This window comes from Crinia signifera, chromosome 3 (assembly GCF_055691185.1).
Source record: "Crinia signifera chromosome 3, ASM5569118v1, whole genome shotgun sequence".
Lineage (NCBI taxonomy): Eukaryota > Metazoa > Chordata > Amphibia > Anura > Myobatrachidae > Crinia > Crinia signifera.
In genome coordinates this window covers 36639271-36664160 of record NC_139219.1, presented here as the reverse complement: position 1 = coordinate 36664160, position 24890 = coordinate 36639271, and the positions used below count along the sequence as shown (strand labels likewise).

At 44.9% G+C, this 24890-nt stretch overlaps 1 protein-coding gene across 6 annotated transcripts in view; it reads right to left on the bottom strand.

Annotated features, from left to right (window-relative positions):
* Positions 1–24890, bottom strand: part of PLCB4 (phospholipase C beta 4) — a 305420-nt gene that overhangs the window by 124246 nt on the left and 156284 nt on the right. For all 6 annotated transcript variants that reach the window (XM_083175639.1, XM_083175638.1, XM_083175634.1 and 3 more), the window contains exons 4-7: positions 13027–13127; positions 10232–10312; positions 8117–8176; positions 6569–6712 (exon numbers count right to left, since the gene is read on the bottom strand). In XM_083175639.1, coding sequence (XP_083031765.1) covers positions 6569–6712; positions 8117–8176; positions 10232–10312; positions 13027–13110 — 369 coding nt within the window. In that variant the 5' untranslated portion in view covers positions 13111–13127. The remainder of the gene's footprint in view (positions 1–6568; positions 6713–8116; positions 8177–10231; positions 10313–13026; positions 13128–24890) is intronic.

Here is a 24890-nt window from a genome sequence, read left to right as displayed (position 1 = left end):
ATTCAGAATGCATTTACATAAACAGTAATAGTAGCAGTAAAAGGTCTGACTTAAAACACCTACAGTAAAACAGAACAGGTGTTATATATTATACAAAGAATTGGTTGATGATGTGTAGGTTGACGTGCACATAGTTCATAGTTGTCACTGGAAAAAAATTGCTGCAAGAAAAAATCAACACAGAAAGTTCAACACATGTAAATGTTGTCATAAGTGTGGCACTTCATTGGTGTCCATGTCGACACATGAGAATGAATATGAAAACATTCCAAAAAAGAAAAATAAATCTTCAAAAACTCATGTCAACCTTTTTCATTGTCGACCATAGCCATGCCAGTGTTTTGCATGTGCCATTTAATCCTGGGGTTGCCGTGAATCGCGTGCGGGGGTGGGGGGGGAGGGAGGAGGTGAGAGGTGTCCGCGAATCACGGGAGGAGGGGTCGTGGGTGGATGCCGTGAATTGCGGGAGGGGGGGTCGCGGGGGGGGTTGCCGCGAATTGTGGGAGGGGGGGGCGCGGGGGGTTGCAGTGAATCGCGGGAGGGTGGGTCGCGGGGGGTTGCCGCAATGACAGGAGGGGGGGTCAGGGGTGGGGAATCGCGGTAGGGGGGGGGTCGTGGGGGGCACCGTGAACCGCGGGAGGGGGAGCCCGGGGGGGTTGGCGCGAATTGCGGGGGGTGTGCTGCAAGTCGCGGGGGGTGCCGCGAATCGCCACAAGAAAAAATCAACACAGAAAGTTCAACACATGTAAATGTTGACATAAGTGTGGCACTTCATCGGTGTCCATGTCGACACATGAGAATGAATATGAAAACATTCAAAAAAAGAAAAATAAATCTTCAAAAACTCATGTCAACCTTTTTCATTGTCGACCATAGCCGTGCCAGTGTTTTGCATGTGCCATTTAATCCTGGGGTTGGCGTGAATCGCGCGCGGGGGTGGGGGGGAGGGAGGAGTTGAGGGGTGTCCGCGAATCACAGGAGGAGGGGTCGTGGGTGGATGCCGTGAATTGCGGGAGGGGGTGTGTGTGGGTGCCGCGAATTGTGGGAGGGGGGGGCACGGGGGGTTGCAGTGAATCGCGGGAGGGTGGGTCGCGGGGGCGGGGGGTTGCCGCAATGACAGGAGGGGGGTCAGGGGTGGGGAATCGCGGTAGGGGGGGTCGTGGAGGGCACCGTGAACCGCGGGAGGGGGGGCCCGGGGGGTTGGCACGAATCGTGGGAGGGGGGTCGCGGGGTGCCGCGAATCGCAGGAGGGGGGGTTGTCACGGGGTGGGGCCGCGAATCGCAGGAGGCACCGGGGGTGCCGCGAATTGCGGGGGGTGTGCTGCAAATCGCGGGTGGGGGGTCGCGGGGGGTGCTGCGAATCGCCACAAGAAAAAATCAACACAGAAAGGTCAACACATGTAAATGTTGACATAAGTGTGGCACTTCATTGGTGTCCATGTCGACACATGAGAATGAATATGAAAACATTGAAAAAGTGAAAAATAAATCTTGTCAACCTTTTTCATTGTCGACCATAGCCATGTCAGTGTTTTGCATGTGCCATTTAATCGTGGGGATGCCGTGAATGGGGGGGGGGGAGGGAGGTGCATACCTCTCAACATGACCCTCTCCAGGAGGGACACATTGCTCTGTTTCTGGACTTTCTTCTTAATTTATGGATTACCATCACCTTTCTTATCAATTACCCTGTTTAAAACAGGTGATGACAATCATAAATTAAGATGGAAGTCCACAACCCAGCGTTACAGCTCCAGACACACTTTGAGTGACAGATGTAGCCAAATATATAAGAGATTTTATTATTATTAATAATATTATTATACCCAGCACATACTGGATTATTAATGATAACATTGTAGGTATTATTAACCCTAATTCATTGGAAATTCTAAATCATTGCTTTAAATCTCAACGTGTGTAGGCAGGTTCACATTCCCCCCGATATTCAGATCTGATTGGGATCCTTAAACTCCATCGTTATAGCACAGATTTTTACACCGGGAATTCACATTAAATCTAGTTTAGTCTTGTTATTATACATCTTGTTATCATCTGAAATGACTGAAGGCACAGAAGGAATATATTATAATACGCAGCCTGGTATTTTATTACCACAAAAATAGTGATATTGTGAAAGCTGGGACAATCCAAAAAGATGAAAAGCAGTGGTAACCCTGGGCTTTAATGCCTGGTGCTATTCAATTGCAGATTCTTTTTCAGCCAAACGCATTGTAAATGCCTGTTGAAATAACGGACGTTAACACGTGTTAACAGGAGTTTGCACACAGAATAATCAATTTCTGTGTTAACAGGGTTGCTGTGCCCGCTAACCCCCTAGTTATCAGGAATTTTTTTTCAAATGTGTCACGCGGCGGGCTCACTTTGGGACTAAATACCCCAGGGAGATCAATTACATTACAAACAGTTAATTGAATTCCCCCCAAGATTTGATTTTGTGAGATGATATTACATACTGTACATGGAATAAAGGTGTTGCTCCTACTTCCAAAGGATTTTTTGGTACTTGTGTAGTATCACGGCGCCCATCGCATCGCAGACCATAAGGCATGCGATGGTATGCGATGCAATGCCATATCGCGCGATGTTCCCCAATGTCATACAATTTTAAAAATGTATGGCATTGTATATGGCATACAATGCCATACAATGAGATGGGATGCGATTATAACTTGTATAAGCATCCTAATGGGTGGTTACATGCTAAATGCACCCCCACTATGAACGTGAACCCGAAGCGTGGCGAGCGCAGCGGTACACATCCTCCGACCTTTTCATACCCCACTATCCACGTCGGTGTGGAGTTGAATTTATAAAGGGTGGCGAGCACAGCGAGCCACCGAGCCCGAAGTGTGGCGAGCGCAGCTAGCCCCGCTATTTGACGCGCATAACTTCACAGGTATACGCATCCGCTCGCCACTCTTCGGGCACTTAATCAACTCGCTTCGGGCACAGAATCAACTCCACGCCAACGTGGATAGTGGGGGTATGAAAAGGTCGGAGGACGCGTACCGCTGCCGCTCGTCACGCTTCGGGTTCACATTTATACTTGGAGGGTGGCGTGGGGGGTGCATTTAACATTGTAACCACCCATTAGGGTGCTTATACAATTTAACATCGCATAGGGGGCTTAAATCACATCCCAGTACATCGGGTGTATGGCATGTGATGCAATGAAAAATCGCGCAACTAATTATCGGGGGCGCCGTGATAATACACAAGTACCGATTTTTTTTGGGGGGGGGGGTGCATAGGAGGCAGAACTGAGAGCTATGGCAGCAGGACATGGGATGAGGGGTCCCGGTCTGTGCTAAACACACAGATGCAGCATTATATAACACATAGGACACATTGGGGGAAATGTACTAAGATGTGAGTTCTATGGGCAACCAATCAGAAACTACTCCTTATATATATATTTAGCACCTTCTAGAAGATAATAGTCTGATTGGTTTCCCATAGCAACATCCCATGGGAAATAGAACTCAGTAAATTCCCCTTGACATCTCTTCACTTTTATATCTAACTGAAGCCATAAACAAACTAATCTGAGTTATTAAAAAGCAGGAATAAAAAAGTGATTTGATTCTACAATAAATCCTCAGTCACTTCTATAATCTGATTTGATATGTATGCCATTCTGAACCAAGAAAATGAAAAGTCTTTTGCTAAAGAAATACACAACATATCTATATTTTAGGACAATACTCCTTTCAGAAAAGAAAAGGAGAGCGCTGGTTGGTGTTCAGCACACTGTGATTCCAAACAGCTGTCACCTTACAGTCACTGCTCCCTGATACAATCTGGTTATCAGCCGCAGTCGTCCAGTATCTGTCACACAAGGACACTGCCTGTGCTGGTCCTTCCCTGAATACAGTCCTAGCCACAGGCTGCCGTTTCCTAACTGCAATGTGTTCCCAATGAGACGGGAATGAAGGATCAGTCTGTGCCTTGCTATTTTGTTTATGCTATCAGCTGTAGAATATGTCGGCGAAGAAATCAGATTTGAAATAATGGCGCAGTGAGCGTCTTCAGCTGGAATATTCGCTTGTTATCACACCGGCCTGTCAGAACTTGCACTGCCGATAGGTTGCCAAGCTGCCAAACAAGCTGTAAAAAAGCTGCCATCGAACTCCATGTACAGGGAATTCGAATCTACCATCTCTCCATCTAGATATGATGATTTATTCATTTCTATCCCAGCTGGACCCCGATAAATAATGACAGCCTCCTTCACGTGAATGTATATAGCCTTGTATTGCCACTTCATAATAAAAATCACCTTCAATCTCAACAGACACCATGCAAAATGTAACATGAAAACATAATGACATAATGATTAATACAGAACTATTTAACTCCTGAGCCCATGAGCTCTTGTCAGATGATCTCATCACCACTCATTTGGAAAAAGGAACCGCCGTCCTCTTTAAAATGCGAATGTCCATAGGTAAAGCAATGCAATGGAGCCCGATGATGGAAATATATCTTTTTTTTTTTTTTTACATCATTATTTTTCATACCCTTCTTGCACCATCTCTCTGCATATAGTGAACAGCTTTCAGCACTCTGATTGGTGGATAACTCCAGCAACCAGCCAACCAGAATGCTGACAGCCATTCATTGTCTGGCTGGTGGCTGGGAGATTTTGAGAGACCAGATTTGGGGGAGATCTTGCCCCATCCTTGGATCGTGATTTTTTTTTGTAGTGCAGGGGATTAGTTCCTGCTGGTCGGAGCATACAGGGGTAGATGTATGGAGCAGTGATTAGGGAGGAGAAGTGATAAAGTACCTGGTACTTTATCACCGGCCAATCAGCTCCTGACTGTCCCTTTTTAAACCCAGCCTGTAACTTAAAAGTCAGGAGCTCATTGGCTGGTGATAAAGTAACAGGCACTTTAGCACTTCTCCTCCCTTATCACTGCTACATACATCTACCTCACAGTTTGAAAGGGGAAATCCCTCTGAAATGAGGGTTCTCACATATTTCCAGCTGAAACATTGATGGGGGAAGATAAAGAAACTTAGAAATGCAGTGCCCCCATCGCCCCGGAATGGGTCTTTATAGTGCTGGCCTGATTGGCACGGAGACTCAGTGGCAACAATAACAGAAGTTTACATTTTGATATCTGAAACATTGCTGCAGTTGAGTCCCTGTGTCTGCCTATATTGATACACAAGAGCAGGGTTTCCCAAACTCTGCCATTACAGTCCATGTCTTACGGATAACCCGGCTTAGGTCTAGAGGGATAAATCAAATTGACTGACGTACCAAACATGTCCCCTGTGCTCAAGCATGGATATTCTTAAAACCTGTACTGTACTAGAGTAGTTTGGGAAACATCACACTACAGTAGTAGTGTACTGAAGTCACCTAAAGGCCCATACACACTGGGCGACTTTGAGATGAAAGTCGCTCAAAACATCAGGTTTCAGCTGAAAGCCGCCCAGTGTGTATGGCCCAGCAGTGAGCGCTGCTGCGCGCTCCCGCAACATCGCCGGGAAAGCCGTTCATCTGCTGGTTATACAAATCTGTTACAATAAAAGCACCCGACTAGGAGAAGCATAGAGTTTTATCATATGCAACAATATTTAAAACTCAATGAGTATGATAAATGGTGTTCCAACCAATCAGCCCCCATTTTTCAAACACATGAGAGGAGCTGATTGGCTGGAGCACTCATATACAATGAGTTTTAAATCTTGTTGCATGTGAAAAAACTTGTTGATAAATGGGCTCCTAGATTTCTCCCACAAGTTAACTGGTCAGTGTGCAGTCACTTCTATCATCTATATACTGTATGTCTAGTGTTTGTGTGTCACCGAAACACTGCCATCTGTTGGCAGCGAGTGAAACGACATCAAGCTTTCAAAGCATTTTCTTTGAACGGGCTTACTAGTCATATATATATATCACCACGCACCTTGACAAAGGGGGACTACCCCCGAAACGTTGGTCGCTTTTGTTGCCACTCAATACAGCACGTTTATTGAAGACCCCGGAGTGCCAGTCTTTTCTTTTTGATCTTGAATACTCCACATAGACGGGCACCAGGGCTGCTGAACAGCAGCGGCGAGTGCCGGGCCGCATCCAAAAAATATATATATATATATGTGTCTAGTGTCTGTGTTTTACCGAAACACTGCCATCTGTTGGCAGCGAGTGAAACTACAGTACATCTCTTTCTCTCTCACAGAGGCAATCATGTACAATTAGCAGCCTTACTAGCTTTCGAAGTATTTGCTTCGAGCGGGCTTACTAGTAGCGACGTGATGTAATAAACAATCAAACTCACAGGCTATTGCATCTTTCAGGCCTTTAGCAATTTGTAAATGTTTTAGAAGGAGAAATAGCAAATAGTTTGATATATGATTAGTTAATGCGTCTGACATTGTCTATGTTTGTTGTCACATTGCGGTTTTTGTTGTTATTATAATAAGCATGTCTTGCCAAGCCGGAATAAATCATCCTGTAATTGTCAGAAGCAGATTAGGGTAGCCACAGAAACAGCATAGTAACATAAGCCCTATTTAATTGCGGGCATACCTTAGCTACGTCTACGTTCTCTGCTACCATGTATGTGAAATTGATGTTCACCAGGTCAGTACCGGAGCAGACAACCACTATCCTCCCTTCTAGCTCATTTTCGGCCTTTCCTGTAGCTTCGAGCGCAGACAGCATTTTGGGATCCTGCACCAGGGAAGAAAGTTTATTTTAAATCACAAAGATATATATTTTTTTAATGATAAATAAATACAACGAGTGCGATCTAACAAACTGTCGCCATGGCAACCAATTCGATTCTCTTTATTGTTTATATAATACATTCTATAAAATAATAGCACTATCTTCCTGGTTGCTAGGGGCAACACCTCCTTTTGTCCTCTTTGGAAGGACCATAAAGCTCCCCCGAATTCTTGCAAGCAATTACTGCAATACGCGATACAGCAAATGACACAAGCATAATAAAAACAAGAAAAGAAAGAAACGTTCCAAATATGGTTCATTCAAAGCACAACTGAAGCACGGTTCCTCCAGTCTATAAGCCTGGACGCAATGTTGAAATTCTACGCAGTGTAGTGATATATTATTAACATGCATTGGGGGGCAGGGTCAAAAGGTCAACATGTCCGTAATGTCGCCATGGAAATGGTCGGCTCGAAAAAACGTTGATGCCCATTTTGATAGTTTTTTGGGTGTCATTTTCTATGTTTCATTATATGTGACACAACTATTGCAAATGTATCACCTCGTGGGTTTGTTTGAGCAGTTTTCTATTCCCAATCATAGACCAAGTGGATTTTAAATCAAGCAAAAGATGAAACACGTCCAAAAACTTGTGTCAACCATGTGTGTATTGACCAATGTTACGCCCTCGATTTGACCCTGTCGACCTTTTATACTGTACCTGTCAACCTTAAGTGCTATCTACCTTTTGCCCATTGACCTTTGACCTAATGCAGTCTCGACCATACCACATTGACCTATTGACTGTCTATCTATACCAGGCATGTCCAATCTGTGGCCTTCCAGCTGTTCTGAAACTACACATCCCAGCATGCCTTGCCATAGTTTTAGCATTCCCTAATAGCAAAACTGTGGCAAGGCATGATGGGACTTGTAGTTTCACAACAGCTGGAGGGCCATACCTTGGACATGCCTTATCTAGACACTGTACATCCAGCTATACAATGGAACCTGCCATTGCCCCCGACAGTTGTGTCACTGTACGCAAGCGGCGGTTTGGACACATCGCACAGGTGGCGGCGTACAAATTTGCAGCTGTGACGCCATATGCGTACGTCTCTTTATCTAACCCAATGTATGGTTTCCTTTGTGCTTTCTGTTCTCATTTACTCTCCTTCGCTTTGCCGCAAATCCTTGCTATCATTTTAACTTTCATTGTCACTTTCACTCTGAGGCGCCAACTACACGCACAATACAATGGCGCATTGTGACATTCAGCTCCTGACATTTCATACTCATTATTATAAGGTCGTCAATGCTCTGATGTCATTTGCAGATGTGTAGAATTATTCTCAGCTCCTCAGCGGAGCTGTCCGACAGGCAGAGAGATAGATCAGATGGCCTTACCTTTGGTACAGCGCCGACGCGTATACTGTTGATTAGAGAACATTCCAAAACTTGACCTTCCTATCGAATAAAACATAGGAAATAGAGAGATTACGCTTCTGGTACATTCATCAAATTCAATTTGGAAACTGACATTTAAATGACGCGCACATGGGAGGTTTTTAAAAAGACCTGTAATTGAACGGTGTTTAAAAAATGTATAATGATGATGATGAAATAATAAAAAGTTATTTAGGAAAGTGCAAGAACATTCGGTACCATATCGCACATGGAGATTTTGTCGTGTAATGGACGCGCATTAATGCCAGGGGGTCGCTTTCTTAAACATTCGGTCACCTGAAGAAGATTGCAACGGCTCTAGTACAGTTCTAGTGGCTTTGCCATCACATGAACCATGGCTGCTACGGGAGGTATAGGGGGAACAGCTCTGAACAAGGGGAGGGAGGGGGAACAAGGGGACGGCTCTGCGCACCGTGTTCTAGAGTGCAGGGAGTGTATCAAAACGCTACCCCCTCCCTTGTTCCACCCCCACCTGTAGATTTATTTGAGTACAATCAATGGGGTAAATTTAATAAAATGTTCTAGTTCAGATAGGATGTTACCCATAGCAACCAATCAGATTCTACTACTTATTAATTTAGCACCGTCTATAAGATAATAGATTCTAGCTATTATTTTCTAGAAGATGCAAAATAAATAAGAAGCAGCTTCTGATTGGTTGTTATGGGCAACATCCTATCTTCGTCTCAACCAATCATTGGTGCTCCAACTAATCATTCTCAAAAGTTAGGTGCTGATTGGTTGGAGTACCCAAAGGGGGGTGTTCAATCCCCCACCGCTATTTATGACGGGGGAAATAGCGGCGGGTGCCTATTCAATGCTTTCTTTCCCGAGAGCATTGATCAAGAATCTCGGCAGAATGGACCCGACTTTAAAAGCAGTCAGGCCTGTTTTGTCGAGAACAACCGCGGATTGTCGAGATCACGCCCGTATCTTGACGATCCACGGCCGTTTCTCGTGGCCATGTCCCCTTTTTGTCATTCGGCAGGCGGGACATTAAATCCCACCTGCTGAATATCAGTCGAGCGGGCCAGGGTCACGACTGCCGGGACATCCCGACAGTCGTGACATCCCGACAGTCGTGACCCAGGATTGAATACCCCCCTAAAATGTAAGTGCTGTAAATGTATTTCTTGTGTGCATGAAACAGGACAAAGCTGCACATATGATAAGTGTATACACAGGGCCGGTGCAAGACAGCGGAGCGCCCCAGGCGAGTCGGGGTGGGGGCGCCCCGGTTCCGGGGGGTGGGGTACCTGTTGCGCCGTCTGGCAGGAGCCTGTAGTGGTGTCCTTGCCGCGCGGGTACCTGTGGCGCTGTGTATAAAGCTGGCGGCGGCGGGGGTCCCTGCAGTGAATAAAAAATAACTAGCGCTATGCGGCGGCCCGGGAAGTGCTTCTGTTTTGAAAACACTGGCCGCACGCTGATTGGCTGAATCTCAGCCAATCAGCGTGTGGCCAGTGTTTTCAAACCCGGCAGCGCTTCCCGCACCGCCGCATAACCCGGCGGATAGCGCTAGTTATTTCTTATTCACTGCAGGGAACCCCTGCCGCCGCCAGCTTTATACACAGCGCCGCAGGTACCCGCGCGGCAAGGACACCACTGCAGGCTCCTGTCAGATGCCAGCATGGACTCCCCTGCCCACTCCCCAGACGGCGCAGCAGGTACCCCCTTTGCACAGGGGGCGAGGGGCGAACTGCCGCCCTCCAGTGGTCAGCACCCTAGGCAAATGCCTAGACCTGCCTAGTGGTGGCGCCAGCCCTGTGAATACAGCACTTGCAGTAAGCGCTGAACTTTCATAAACGTCTCTTAAGTTCCTCAACAAAATGGCTGTACACAGAATAAGCTGGATCATGTGACAAACATCCATCATTTGTTCCCTGCAGAAGTGCATGTTTTTGTGTTTCAAGGTTAGTTTCTTTTAGAAGCAGTAGTGAGGAAGTATAGAAAGATGCTTCCATATAAGAATGTAAAAGTCTGTGACAGCAGAATGTATTAGGTTCATTGTGTTTTCTCATTATTAGGTGCATTTGAGTTCAGCAAAACAGAACATACCTTTCCTTCACTTTTCCACGTAAGAAAGAAGCCAAACTCGTCCATTTTAAAGATGCAATTTGGTTCGAATACAAAAGATTCCTACAGGAGAATGACAGCAGCTGTTAGATTTCACTTCACTGCAATTTTCAAATGTGAATCACAGCGGCATTATTTATGGTCCCCGGGGCAAATGTACAAAGCTTTGTAGAGCGATAAAATGGCGAGAGGTAAAGGGGCAGATTTAATGGACGCTGCTATATTATGCCTACGACAAGCCTTGCGCATCACTAATCTGTGTGCTTGCAACTGATATGACAACTCCACTAAATTGCTGCATCACTTTGCCTGAAATAAACACGCAGCATCAACATACTGTATGATTTAATGCTGTATTATATTTATCATTATTAATCACATACTGTACAGCATGTATCCAGCTTACTGACATTCTTCTATAAAGAAGGGGGAAATTAAAGTTATTGTCTCCAGCTTATTAATAGAGGGATCACATACGCTAAAGGAAATCCTGGCCTTTACATGGCACACGATGTGTGCAGCAGGGAGTGCACCACCTGACACACACAGGTTGTTGCAGAGACAACTGGAGAGAATATGTAAGAGAAGAGCATTATATACTGTATACAAAACCCTGATTGATAGCCTGCACCAAGTCTAATGACACAGGCTATAGATGTCCACGTACTTAGTGAATGAACAGCGGCATCACCGGGCATGTGACACAATGTATACAGCTGGATGCTTGTTCGTTGGAATCTTCCTCCTCCTCACATGATACATGTAGCTTGAACGAGATATATTTATGCTGTATCCTAAGACCCCTTTTTTTTCGTATCCCTTTTATTGGTCAACAGAAACAATGTAAACATCCTTAAACTGACAACATATCCCCAATGTCGACATCTGAAATGTCAACGTGTGAAATGCGGAGAGTTTCAGGATGCAGATTGTTATAGGGTGTATGCAAGCTTCGATTTGGACACGTTTTCTATTTGATTCTGCTTTTAGAAGCAAAATCGAATTGAAATTGAATCGAAATCAAGCAGTGTTAATTGCCTTTGATACAGATTCGATCCCGATGTGCAGAACTGGGATCGAAAGCAGAAATAGACTTGACTGGCGAGTCTATTTCTTCTTAGATCTGGAAGATCGAAGGCGGAGTAATGCAGCTCTATGCGGCCTCCCCCCTCCCCTGCGCGTTGCCCTCGAGCCATCCGTCCTTCCCTCCCTCCTCTTCGATGCCGGCACCAGCCGGGTCCCGACAGCCGCAGATATGAAATAGGTATCGATGGCTGCCGGATAAGGTAGTGGATGGGAGGGTTAGGCTGGAGAGGCAGGTTCAGGGTGATGTTGTATTGTTTTGGAGTGGGTTAGGCACCAAGGGGTCTGCGGCGACTGTCACGTGACCACCAGGACTCTGAAGAAGATGCTGGACCTTCCGCTGTAGCCTGGAAGAAGGTAAGAAGCCACTAGACCCCAGGGATAGTTTGACGACACTTCATTATGTTGACATTATTGGCCAAATGGAATAGGGTGTGAGAATAAGAAAGTGTGAGATTTTGGGAGAGTTTTCCCATTATTTTAAAACGGCAATCATTTACATGGAAATATCAACCTGGTTTTTCAGAGCAAATGATTACCGCTTTAAAAAATAATGGGAACATTTCCCAAATCTCTCCCTTTCTAATTTCTGATTTCTCACACCCTGATAAAAGGAAGGTTTTTATTGTAAGGTTTGACCAGTGCAGTGGTTCCCAAACCATTCTGAACCACGGCGCTTGGGAACCATTGGACCAGTGTCTATCCCTGTGATTTTACTTATAATATTACTTCCACTGGAAATAACAGAGTCCTTGGTCTGTCACTGATGGAGGTAATAGATAATTGATACTAGAATATTGCACTCGTCACTTGCAGCATAACATTACAGGTGGGTTTTTTCTCTCTTCCCCCAGCTTCCCATTGTTTCCCCCTCTTCCCCGATGTCTCTCTCTCTCTGTAACTCTTTAATGCTGGATTTACAGTAAACAATGTTAGTACTTCGTCACAGCATGATTCAATGGCACGATACATTGTGCTATCCGTACCCCCTGCCTAATGAAGTGGATGACGGTGCGATGTAACATTCCATGCTGCTATTTCCAGCATGGAATGTTACATCGCACCGTCATCCACTTCATCGTCAAATCGTTCCACCCCCGATGCTGCACAGCAGATGAGACTGCCGCGCACATGTGATTCCATAGTGATCGGTCCCCAGAGTATTCGCACTGGGAACCGATGGTGCGGCTCTGCGCACATGCGTATTTGCGCATGTGCAGGGCTGCTGTACGCACGCCTTCAGCGACTATCACAGTCATCGAGGTGTTGGTACAGTTAGGGTAGTGAGGGGAACGCCACGCCTATTATGGTAGACACCGAAGGAAATAAAGGTAAGTTCAGACTGACTTATTTCCGATGGGGAGAGAATCATTCGATGGCCAGTGACCATCAAATTATTTCTTTCCTCTTTGGCCACATGCGAGGAGATCTGTTTGCCTACAGCCATGTTACTGAGGAGATTCGGTGAGAGAACTAAATGAAATAATGTGTAGGAGTTCAGTAATTCTAAGATATAGAAACGTATCATATTGATCTACAATAAAGTGCAGCTCAGTGAACGTGTTCTTCTCCAGACCTCATACAGCAGCTGCTAGGCACAGGGGATTACACTGATGCCGCACAGGAGAAACGCACAAATGCACCCGCTTTACAGATTCCACCCAGTAACAGCAATAAACCATTCAGCCACTTACCTCTTCATATCTGTCAAACACCGCTCCATCTTGCATGAATGAAGGAACGGCCTTCTGCCAATTGAACTCATACGGTTTTGCCATGTTTACTTTATGAGGATCTGGAGGACAGGACACAGAAGCAGAAACATGATGTCAGTAAATGTGAGCAGACACAATCCCAGCACAGGCAGCCTTTCCCTGGACCTGCTAATAAGCAGAGAACAAAAAGGATTTATATATCACCACCTTCCACAGGTTTAAGGACGCTTATCATGTAAATAAAAGGTTTCCAAAAATTGCAATATACATTCATTCAGCAATTTATTTCCGGTATCTTGCTCCACCCACTGCGGCATGGTGACTATATTAGCATTATCTCACTGTGGTAGTGGGGCCTTGTGATGTAAGTTGCATATTGTAATTATGTGCCATCTACCTTTCATTTCAAAGACCTACACATAACATATAGCAAATAACTGTCACAGATCGCCTAGCGGGTCACATGTTCCGGGTCACCCAGCAAGTGCACAGGGGATGGGATGCATTAAGCATCACCTGCACTCAGCACTTAATGCATGCATATCGGCATAGTAATGCATATAGAAAATCATCCACAGTGAGATCTTTTGGGGGTCATTTTTGGTTCATTCGGTCCCCTGCGCGTGAGTGTTCCAGTTCCAAATAGAATGTATACATTTGAAGGAGGAATACATATTAAAAAAACAACACAAATCTAAGTCCTATTTATTTCATATGATCTACACTACAGTATAATAACTGAGCAGTGAAAGGGTTAGTACCCAATGCTTAATATTTATGTTAGAACCCATTTTCCCAACCAGCCCTGGTTACTAGAAAACTGCCTCTCTCATAAATCAAAGCAAAGACTTTCTGATCATAAATCCAACCTTAATTAGTTTAGGTCTGTGGGCGGATGGAGAGAGGATGCATTATAGAGAATTTCCCTTTAAATAGCTTTCTAGCATGCCCTCCGAGCTAAGATCAGCAATGCGATTTTGTGTTTGGGCTTAATGGGCAAGATAGTTAACGATTTTGAGATCTCATTTATATTTGCAATGATTGTTCTAGACTACAGAACTGAATGTACACAATCACGTTATAAAATAAATTGTTATCTCTTTATGAACATATAACAAATGTGACTGAAGATATTTTGGTAAAATATTACATTTATCCTATGTTTTCCATTGTGTTTGTATTTTTTATCATATTTCAGACATGCCACCTGTTTTGGTGCCCACACACGGCAAGCTACAGCTTAATCAGATCGGCCTTTGGAACTCTTCTGTAAAAGGGGTATAACATAACACATCCTAGATCTGAATGAATGAAATATTCTTATTAAATATTTTGTTATTTACATAGTTGAATGTGCTGCCAACAAAATCACACAACATTTTCAATGGAAGCAAATTTATTAACCCATAGAGGTCTGGGTTTGGAGTCACACTCAAAATTAAAGTGGAAAAAAACACTTCAGGCTGATCCAACTTTGGTGTAATGTCCTTAAAACAAGTCAAAATGAGGCTCAGTAGTGTGTGTGGCCTCCACGTGCCTGTATGACCTCCCTACAACGCCTGGGCATGCTCCTGATGAGGTGGCGGATGGTCTCCTGAGGACTGGACTAAAGCATCCGCCAACTCCTGGACAGTCTTTGATGCAACGTGGCTAGGTGAATGGAGTGAGACATGATGTCCCAGATGTGCTCAATTGGATTCAGGTCTGGGGAACGGGCGGGCCAGTCCATAGCATCAATGCCTTCGTCTTGCAGGAACTGCTGACACACTCCAGCCACATGAGGTCTAGCATTGTCTTGCATTAGGAGGAACCCAGTGCCAACCGCACCAGCATATCGACTCACAAGGGGTCTGAGGATCTCATCTCGGTACCTAATGGCAGTCACGCTACCTTCGGTGAGCACATGGAGGACTGTGCGCCCCCCCCAATGAAAAGCCATCCCACACCATTACTGACCCACTGCCAAACCGGTCATGCAGGAGGATGTTGCAGGCAGCAGAACGTTCTCCTTGACGTCTCCAGACTCTGTCACCTGCTCAGTGTGAACCTGCTTTCATCTGTGAAGTGCACATAGCGTCAGTGGCGAATTTGCCAATCTTGGTGTTCTCTGGCAAATGCTAAACTTCCTGCACGGTGTTGGACTGTAAGCACAACCCCCAACTGTGGACGTCGGGCCCTCATACCACCCTCATGTAGTCTGTTTCTGACCGTTTGAGTAGACACATGCACATTTGTGGCCTGCTGGAGGTCATTTTGTAGGGCTCTGGCAGTGCTCCTCCTGTTCCTCCTTGCACAAAGGCGGAGGTAGCGGTCCTGCTGCTGGGTTGTTGCCCTCCTACGGCCTGGTAGAGCCTTGATGCTCTGACAGACACAGCAAACCTTCTTGCCACAGCTCGCATTGATGTGCCTTCCTGGATGAGCTGCACTACCTGAGCCACTTGTGTGGGTTGTAGACTCCGTCTCATGCTACCACTAGAGTGAAAGCACCACCAGCTTCCAAAAGTGACCAAAACATCAGCCAGAAAGCATAGGAGCTGAGAAGTGGTCTGTGGTCACCACCTGCAGAACAACTCCTTTATTGGGGGGTCTTGCTAATTGCCTATAATTTCCACCTGTTGTCTATTCCATTTGCACAACAGCATGCAAACTTGATTGTCAATCAGTGTTACTTCCTAAGTGGACAGTTTGATTTCACAGAAGTGTGATTGACTTGGAGTTACATTGTGTTGTTTAAGTGTTCCCTTTATTTTTTTGAGTAGTGTATAATCAGACCAGGATGTAGTCACTTTACAGAGAGATTTGAGCAGACTGGAAACCTTGGCTGATAAATGGAAAATGAGATTCAACTTAAATAAGTGTAAGGTCATGCACTTCGGCAACAGAAACCAGTGCGCTTCATATAAACTAAATGGGGTAGAGTTAGGTCAATAGCTGTTGGAGAAGGACCTAGGGGTACAAATAGACAATAGACGTAGCTGTAGTACATACTGTCATGGGGCAGCAGCCAAGCCGGACAGGATACTAGCCTGCATTAAAATATGATCCAATTAATACATTTAGGAGAGGGTTAGACTAATTTTTAGCAGATAAATATAGCAGTAAATATACTGTCAAGTTTTTCCTTAACTGACTTAAACCTTAAATTATTTTCCAAACGATTGACTTCCCTTTCCATCATCTTTTTTCCTCACTTGCTTCTTTGCCTTCTATTGTTGTAGTGTTTGTATTTGAAAATCTGTTGAATGCATTTCTTATGTCTTCATTATTGTCCTACTGTTACCAGGACTGTGCTCTTCTTTTTATTGTATTTGGTTGCACGTGTTTCGCTGTATTCTTGCTCTTATAATAAAAACTATTCTTAAAGAAATAAAAATAAAACTACTGTATATTAATAATTAAAACAAAATGTATGAAGAGGGGGTGGATACATGGATAGACAATGTTAGGGTCAACACCAAATGCTCAACATGCAGTAGGTTGAGAAGTATAAAAGGATTTACAGATGAAAGAACTAGAGTAGAAAAGGGTAACAGGTACAAATGGTTGACAGGGTCAAAATGTCAACAGTGGTCAACACACTAATTGGTTGACCCATTCTTTGGGGTTTGTTTGGGCCAAATCTTGTTTATTTCATGTTACAGTATGTGACCACCATCAGTACAAATGTCTACCCTTGTGTGCTAGCTTCAGTTGCCAGCTTTGGGCATGGTGACCTGCTCTGCTCCCCTCCCCAATAAATGTTCATACAAATAGTAAACCGTGCAAATGTTGGGAACCCCTCCCTCCCCCCCCCCCCCCCCCCTCAAAAAAATAAATAAAAACATGTTGACCATTTGGGTGTCACCATCGTAGAACTTAAGCACTGTGAACCTTTCATCTGTTGACCTGTTGTACCTTTGACCCAATGCATGTTGATCTATTGACCGTTGAACAATTCATTGTTGACCTATCCCCGGGTGACCATAGCAATAGTATGAACTGTATATAGTGGAAGTAGGAACATCCTTATTCAAAGTTTCCACAGTAGAGCAATTAAGGAAAGCAGAGTTCTGAGCATAAATGTGTCAAAATGTGCTGATTTTAGACTTGAGAAATCTAGAGCTTCAAATCAGACAAGCCAGAGGCTCTTTGAGATACCAGACATCTGGTGTTACTCGGAACATGCGTTTTTTTCAACTGACTGTGAAATGATCCCAGCTAGATTAGTGGCTAACATGCTGCTTGTAGAGGACTAAAGTGCACTCTATCAGCGGGGGAAGACGGAGAAGCTGTCCAGGACAATCCAGGAAGATCTTCAACTGAGACAGGTTCAACATGTATCAGAGCAATCAATTTTATAAGCCAATGTAACTGTACCCTTGGTGCAATGTAACTGTTACCTGTTTACAGAACATTTGTTACAGTAAAGCAAGGAAATGGTTTTTCTTATTGGAGAGCTACCAAAATGGACAGGTGACATATGCGGCAGCGGGGTTACTGCCACCTGAGAAAGCTCCCATCTCCCAGCTCTAAATGACATACGCTGCTGGTTGTGAGTTCTCATTAGTCTCAATTACACATTCCCTCTTTAAGTCTCTTTCTGGGCCTCTGAAGATGGGAATAAGCTGCCTTAGAGTTTTTCTTACAGGACTCTGGAGCTGCATCAGAGGACATGACGAGATCCGTTCAGTATACCGACGCTGGCATCCTGAATGCCGTCAGAACACCGGTAATGAAATTTCAAAGGGATCAGGATCCCGATGCAAGAATACCGACAGCAAGAATTCCGGAGCGGGTTAGGGTCAGGCCAGGGATTTGAGTTTAGGCACTAGTGGGGGAATTAGGGTTAGGCTGTGGGGGGGTTAGGTTTAGGCACTTACAAAGGGGGACTTAGGGTAAGGCTGCGGGAGGGGTGGGGAAGGGTAGGGTAAGTCGCTTACAAGGGTGTCATGTTTAGGCGGCAGGGTACTGGGGTTAAGATTTAGGCATCAGTGGGGAGGATTGGGGTTACGCTGCAGGGGGAGGGGAGGGTTAAGCTGGTGCAAAGCCCCTGACAGGATTGGGGCTCCGCAGGATGCTAAAAAGGGGGAATGGCTTTGTGGGAATGGTTGTGACTCTTTGGGAAGGAGTGCGGCCTTTAGGCCTAACCCCCATTTTCCGCACTGGGACCATGGAGATGTTGGGTTGCACTTGCAGAGTCTTGGCTTAAGTGCTGGCTCCTACACTGTGATAGGAGCCGATTGCTGCACATAATGTTACATTGCTTCACCCGGCTCCTGTCACTGAGGTAGAGCTGGCATTTTGGTGTCTCGCCTCAGAGGGTGACACCAGGAAGCAGCCCACACCCCCGTAGAGACACCACTGAATTCGAGACCCATTTCAGATTAGTAACAAATGATAACAAGAATATTACTCATTGTTAAATCTGCCCCTGTGTGCGGTCAATGTGATCGCCAAAATCATTGCTAGTGACTGAAAATCATAAACTTTGTGCTAAAAAAAAAAGTGCACCAACGTCTGCCACCACATAACTGACCCTAAGGATGACAGATAAGGATGGCCCGGGTCTGCTGGAGGGGCCCGGGTCTTGCTTCCCCTCGACGCCGCTGCTCACTGCTGAGCTGGGGGTAGAGACAGCTGCAGTGGCGGCCTGTCCTCTCCTTGCCTCTTGTTTTTTTCCATGTGTGTGTGGACACTCCCCGTCTGGTGGCTACACCCCCTCCATTTTAGCGGGGCCCGTCCGACCCATCGGTGCACCTGCATCTAACCGCAGTGCTTTTACAGAGAATATGTGGCTGCTCACATCAAGCCTCAGTGGAGCTTCCAATCTATGATTCAATCACAGACGGGTTTGGATGGTGGGAGGAAATGGGAGTACCCAGAGGAAACCCACACAAGCAAGGGGGGGGGGGGGGGGAGAGGAAAGAATATGCAAACTCGGCACAGTTAGGTGTATAATAGAAGATACATGGGTTACAAGATATACCGACAAGCTTAAAAGAATCACATACACTTTCTGCCATCCACTATGATTAAAGTCACACACTGTTAATCAGCTATCTCATTTAGGCAATTTACAACACTAATGAAGTTTCTATACTGTATATAGTAGTTTCCCTAAAAATGTGACCGTATCTAGTTTGGAGTGTGTGGCGCTGGGATGGGTGGAGATAAGGAGATGCAGACCAGAGCATGCGTTATGTAATTCAGTGTTGTAACCTGAAATGACATGCAAGTTTACTGGCAACAATGTAATTCTGTACAAATATAATATTGGACAGGGCAGTCCTGGTTTATTTATGCTTAAATTAATTCATGTTTGCACTTTGTGTTCCAAGTGAATCTCTCAAAATAGGTGTGAAAATTGCTGAGCAGTGTTATTCGTCATAATGACCTGTAAGCCTGCGAGCAGGGCCCTCCTACCTCTATGTCTGTTTGTTCATCAGTGTTTCCTTTTGTAAAGCGCAATAGAATATTCTGCGCTGTATAAGACACTGTAAATAAATAAATATTAATGTTTACCTTATATAGGAAATATATGTATATATTCAATTAGAAAATTGGAGGGGTATTAACCCAATTGCGCTGCTGAGTATTTAGAAGACACTCTGAGTAATGGCTTGTTGACCAAAAAAGCACACTGGACACGCTTGGAAAGTTATAATTTTTTATAGAAATATAAAGAAAAACATATATAATATACAATACAATTAATAAATAGCACCTAAAAATCTAAAAACATATAGACTAAAGCGTCAAAAGCAGGTGTGTCTCCAAGAATTAATTGGTATATCAATATCGCAGATATCCAAATCAGGATATAGGTATATCCAAAATGTATGAGGAATTAATTGCAAGTCCCCATTAGTTTGCCGCAGAAATAGTGTTATTGCCAATTAGCATGTATACGGTACATGCACTAGGTGTAAAAGGCAGTTCATCAGCAGACAATAGGTAATTGGGTTATAAAGTTTCTCACCTATAGATGGTAGTGATGGCGGGGAGCGTTATTCAGTTGTAGCTCAACCCTGATGTTAAATCGCCAGGAGTGTACATCTGAGATTGTAGGTTCACCTTTCCAATGTAATTGGTGAATTAGTACTTATAGTACTGTTGTTAGTGTCCCCAATAGGGTTTGCAGGAGAGCAGGGTGATTTTCACCCACCGGGGCAGTATGGAAGGAGCCCGTGCTGTTAGAGGGAATAGAAAGCCGGCAAATATGAAATTAAGCGGCTGCTGTAGACTTCAGTAGGAGCCGGTGTCACGGCTGATGATGGACTGAGGCTGTAGGGTATAAGCCGACAGTGCGGCTCGCAGTGAGCGGTGGCTGTAAGGTGGAGGCCGGTCTCACAATTGACAGTGAGCCGCGGCTTGTATGCCAAGAGCCGGTAGCGCTGCTGACAGTGGGTGCCGGCTGTGAGGTAGATGCCGGCATCGGGGCTAGTAATAAGCCGTGCTGCAGGTTTGTGGAGGGACTTCTGGGATCTTGGAGACACGTCTGGGAGTAGGATCTGACGTCAACGCGTTTCGTACCCACAATAGTTGGGAACTTTTTCAAGACAAGTATAGATCACCTGCATAGGTGCTTTATTTAAAGGGCTAACTCAATCTATGCAGGTGATCTATACTTGTCTTGAAAAAGTTCCCAACTATTGTGGGTACGAAACGCGTTGACGTCAGATCCTACTCCCAGACGTGTCTCCAAGATCCCAGGAGTCCCTCCACAAACCTGCAGCACGGCTTATTACTAGCCGCGATACCGGCGTCTACCTCACAGCCGGCACCCACTGTCAGTAGCGCTACCGGCTCTTGGCATACAAGCCGTGGCTCACTGTCAATTGTGAGACCGGCCTCCACCTTACAGCCACCGCTCACTGCGAGCCGCACTGTCGGCTTATACCCTACAGCCGCAGTCCATCATCAGCCGTGACACCGGCTCCTACTGAAGTCTACAGCCGCCGCTTAATTTCATATTTGCCGGCTTTCTATTCCCTCTAACAGCACGGGCTCCTTCCATACTGCCCCGGTGGGTGAAAATCACCCTGCTTTCCTGCAAACCCTATTGGGGACACTAACAACAGTACTATAAGTACTAATTCACCAATTACATTGGAAAGGTGAACCAACAATCTCAGATGTACACTCCTGGCGATTTAACATCAGGGTTGAGCTACAACTGAATAACGCTCCCCGCCATCACTACCATCTATAGGTGAGAAACTTTATAACCCAATTACCTATTGTCTGCTGATGAACTGCCTTTTACACCTAGTGCATGTACCGTATACATGCTAATTGGCAATAACACTATTTCTGCGGGCAAACTAATGGGGACTTGCAATTAATTCCTCATACATTTTGGATATACCTATATCCTGATTTGGATATCTGCGATATTGATACACCAATTAATTCTTGGAGACACACCTGCTTTTGACGCTTTAGTCTATATGTTTTTAGATTTTTAGGTGCTATTTATTAATTGTATTGTATATTATATATGTTTTTCTTTATATTTCTATAAAAATTAATAACTTTCCAAGCGTGTCCAGTGTGCTTTTTTGGTCAACAAGCCATTACTCAGAGTGTCTTCTAAATACTCAGCAGCGCAATTGTGTTAATACCCCTCCAATTTTCCTACTGTTTATGAGCCAGGCTAGCTCATTTAACACGTGCAGCAGCTGAATATTTAATTAATTATTGGTGCATACTATAGGCACCTTAAATCATATATTTATATTTACCCATTCTTAGAGCGCCGGGATTGTGAATTGGTTGGTCCCAATTGGTACCAGCCTATATTCACACTTTGTCCTGTTATATATTCAATTAGAGTCAAAACTGCTGTCTTGTCGGAACAGGGAATAGGAATGGTTGTGGAGAACATGTGAAGAACCCAAATGACATATGTCTGCCTTTTGAACCTGAAAAATGTGATGACCTTTTATACCTGTCGACCAAATGGTGCCGACCTATTGACGGTCTCCCATTTGTTACTTATCAATGAGTCAAATAGTATTATATGTGAACAGCTAAGTTAAATGACACATCTTGATAGAGGTCCAAAACTAGAACCTAGGTGATATCTCGTCCAATCCAGCAGATAGGACTGACATACCATTCACACCGGCCAATGTGTATGAACTATTGTGAGCTCCCATGCTTCATTTGTTGTGTCTACTGATCGGCTCCAATGATGTCGTCAAGTACACAATGCACCTGGATGTGGCCCAAGAACGGAATACATACGGATAGTCAGCAGCTTCCTGATGGTCAGAATCCTGAGAGGGGCTCAGTAAGTAAACTTACCCTCTACCCACCTAACACTACCGGATGCCAAACCCTAACCCTATAATCGGTAGCCTAACCCTTCCTGTTCGTGCATAGCCCTAACCCTACATTCCCACAGGCTAACCCTAACCCTCCCTGTTAGTGCATAACCCTAACCCTCCATTCACAAATCCTAATCCTAACCTTCCCCGTTAGTGCATAACCATAACCTTCCGTTTCTGCAGCCTAACCCTAACCCTCCCTGTTCGTGCATAACTGTAACCCTCCGTTCCTGCAGCCTAACCCTAACCCTCCCTGTTCGTGCATAACCCTAACCCTCAGTTCCTGCAGCCTAACCCTAACCCTCCCTGTTCGTGCATAACTGTAACCCTCCGTTCCTGCAGCCTAACCCTTCCTGTTATTGCAGAACCCTAACCCTCCATTCTAACAGCATAACCCTAATACCACCTCCCAGTGCCTAAGTCTAATCAACACTCCCCCACACACACACACACGCACACCCACCCACACAACACAGGTCTCATAAAAAGGCAGATTGCATAAAATACAAAAGACAACACATATATAACTAAAACCTAATTTCCGAGTGTTTCATCGTAGACCCTGACAGCGACTTGTTATTAAACAATAACCGACACTGGGAGAGAGAAAAACAAACATCACGCAGTCGCTGCAATAAATCCGTCCGCTCCCGTGGGGTGATTCACTGTTTGACAATAGACGTTTAAACGAGCCACTTGATATTGGATGGTGGATTCTCATTAATCATATGACTCACTGTGACAGCCGGCGTTACAGACCCTTCCTAACCCCTGGACATATCAATGTGGTCTGCAATGACACATCTTACAATGTACAGACACTGAATCTCAACATTACAAAAATATATGTTGGTACTTTACAAGTACAGCTAAAAATATTCCAACTGCGAAGGAATATATCGATCATGATCTTCTATGCTATAAAATACGCCACTATATACCTAATATAAAGTGCTACAGATGGCCTGTTATAACACCAAAAGTCAGAGCAATACAGTATATCCTACACTACATATAGGATGGCTGGTGAAGGCATGTTCCCTGCTCATCCATATATGCCCTGTTTATACCACAGAATGCTCACAAGCGGCTACAGCCAATCAGAAATGGCCACAGTAACTGTGTGTGATGGGGCAGGGTCACAATACCGATGCTGGCATCCCGACTACCGCCAGGAGACCGGGGCCGTAATGCCAACACTGTCGAGTATGTCGGCACTGGAGTCCCAACTGCCGGCATCCCAAGTTTAAGTATGCAGCGTTAGGCCAGGGGGAGAGGAGGGGAGGTTCGGTATAGGCACGAGAGGAGACAGAGTTAGGCTGTAGGGTGGGGAGAGGAAGGTTAGAGTTATGCGGTAGGATCTTTATGGTTAGACACGAGCGGGGAGAGTGCAAGTCGTTATCGCCTGCTAACTAAAGGGGCATACACACAGAGAGATTTTGTTCACTTTTTAGTAAGCACAGATTTCTCCATGTGTATACCCCGAGGGATTACCATGCGCAGACCCGCACGTCGCTATCTCCTGCTGACTAAGTCAGTGCATGCAGTCACAATCTAGTCAGATTGCTTAGCAAGTGACTGCAAATCTCTCTGTGTGTACAGAATGAGAGATACTGATCTCAATCTCTCATTCTGAACCACTGCCCGGCCTTTATTTGCTTAAGCAAAATTGCTTAGCACAAATCTCTGCATGTGTATGTGCTCCCCATGGGCGATCTGGACACAGGGGAATTGCCTACCATAAATAGCATAGCAAAATAGCTTAGCACACATCTCTACATGTGTATGCCCCGGGGTATTCACACGGAGAGATCTGTGCTTACTTTCTAAGCAATCTAGTCAGATTGCTTAGAAAAGAGCACAAAATCTCTCAGTGTGTATGCCCCTTTATTAGGGTTAGTGATGGCGGAGGGGGGGGGGGGATATTCTGACCGCCAGCATCCCCACCACAGATCATCCTTATATATATCCTGCTAAGGACACAAACATTAAGCATTTCTTTGTGAGTCTTTTAGTTGTTGGTTTTGATGTTGCATTCGCCTTTTTATCAGTGATCATAAAATGATCCATTTCAGTTCTAGATAAAGGTATGCAGTCATGCTAGCATGTTAGTGACTGCAAATAAATCACCAATCACGTGTTCCAGCTGCCAGACAGCTGCCGGCGACTCTACCATCAGCCTTATGGGCTGAGCCGAAGTTACTGCGAACCTATCTAAGGTTGCAGAGCCTCGGGCATATTACTCAAACTTAAATAAACAAACAGTAATGAGCACAAAGAATTGGGTCATGTATGTTATACATAAAGGCCCTTATTCTGGATCACTCGCAAGGGTAAATTCCTTCTGAAATGGACAAAACCATGTGCACTGCAGGTGGGGCAGATGTAACTTGTGCAGAGAGAATTAGATTTGGGTGAGTTATTTTGTTTCTGTGCAGGGTAAATACTGGCTGCTTTATTTTTACACTGCAATATAGATCTGTCTTTGAAGTAAAACCTCACCCAAATCTAATTCTCTCTACACAAGTTGCA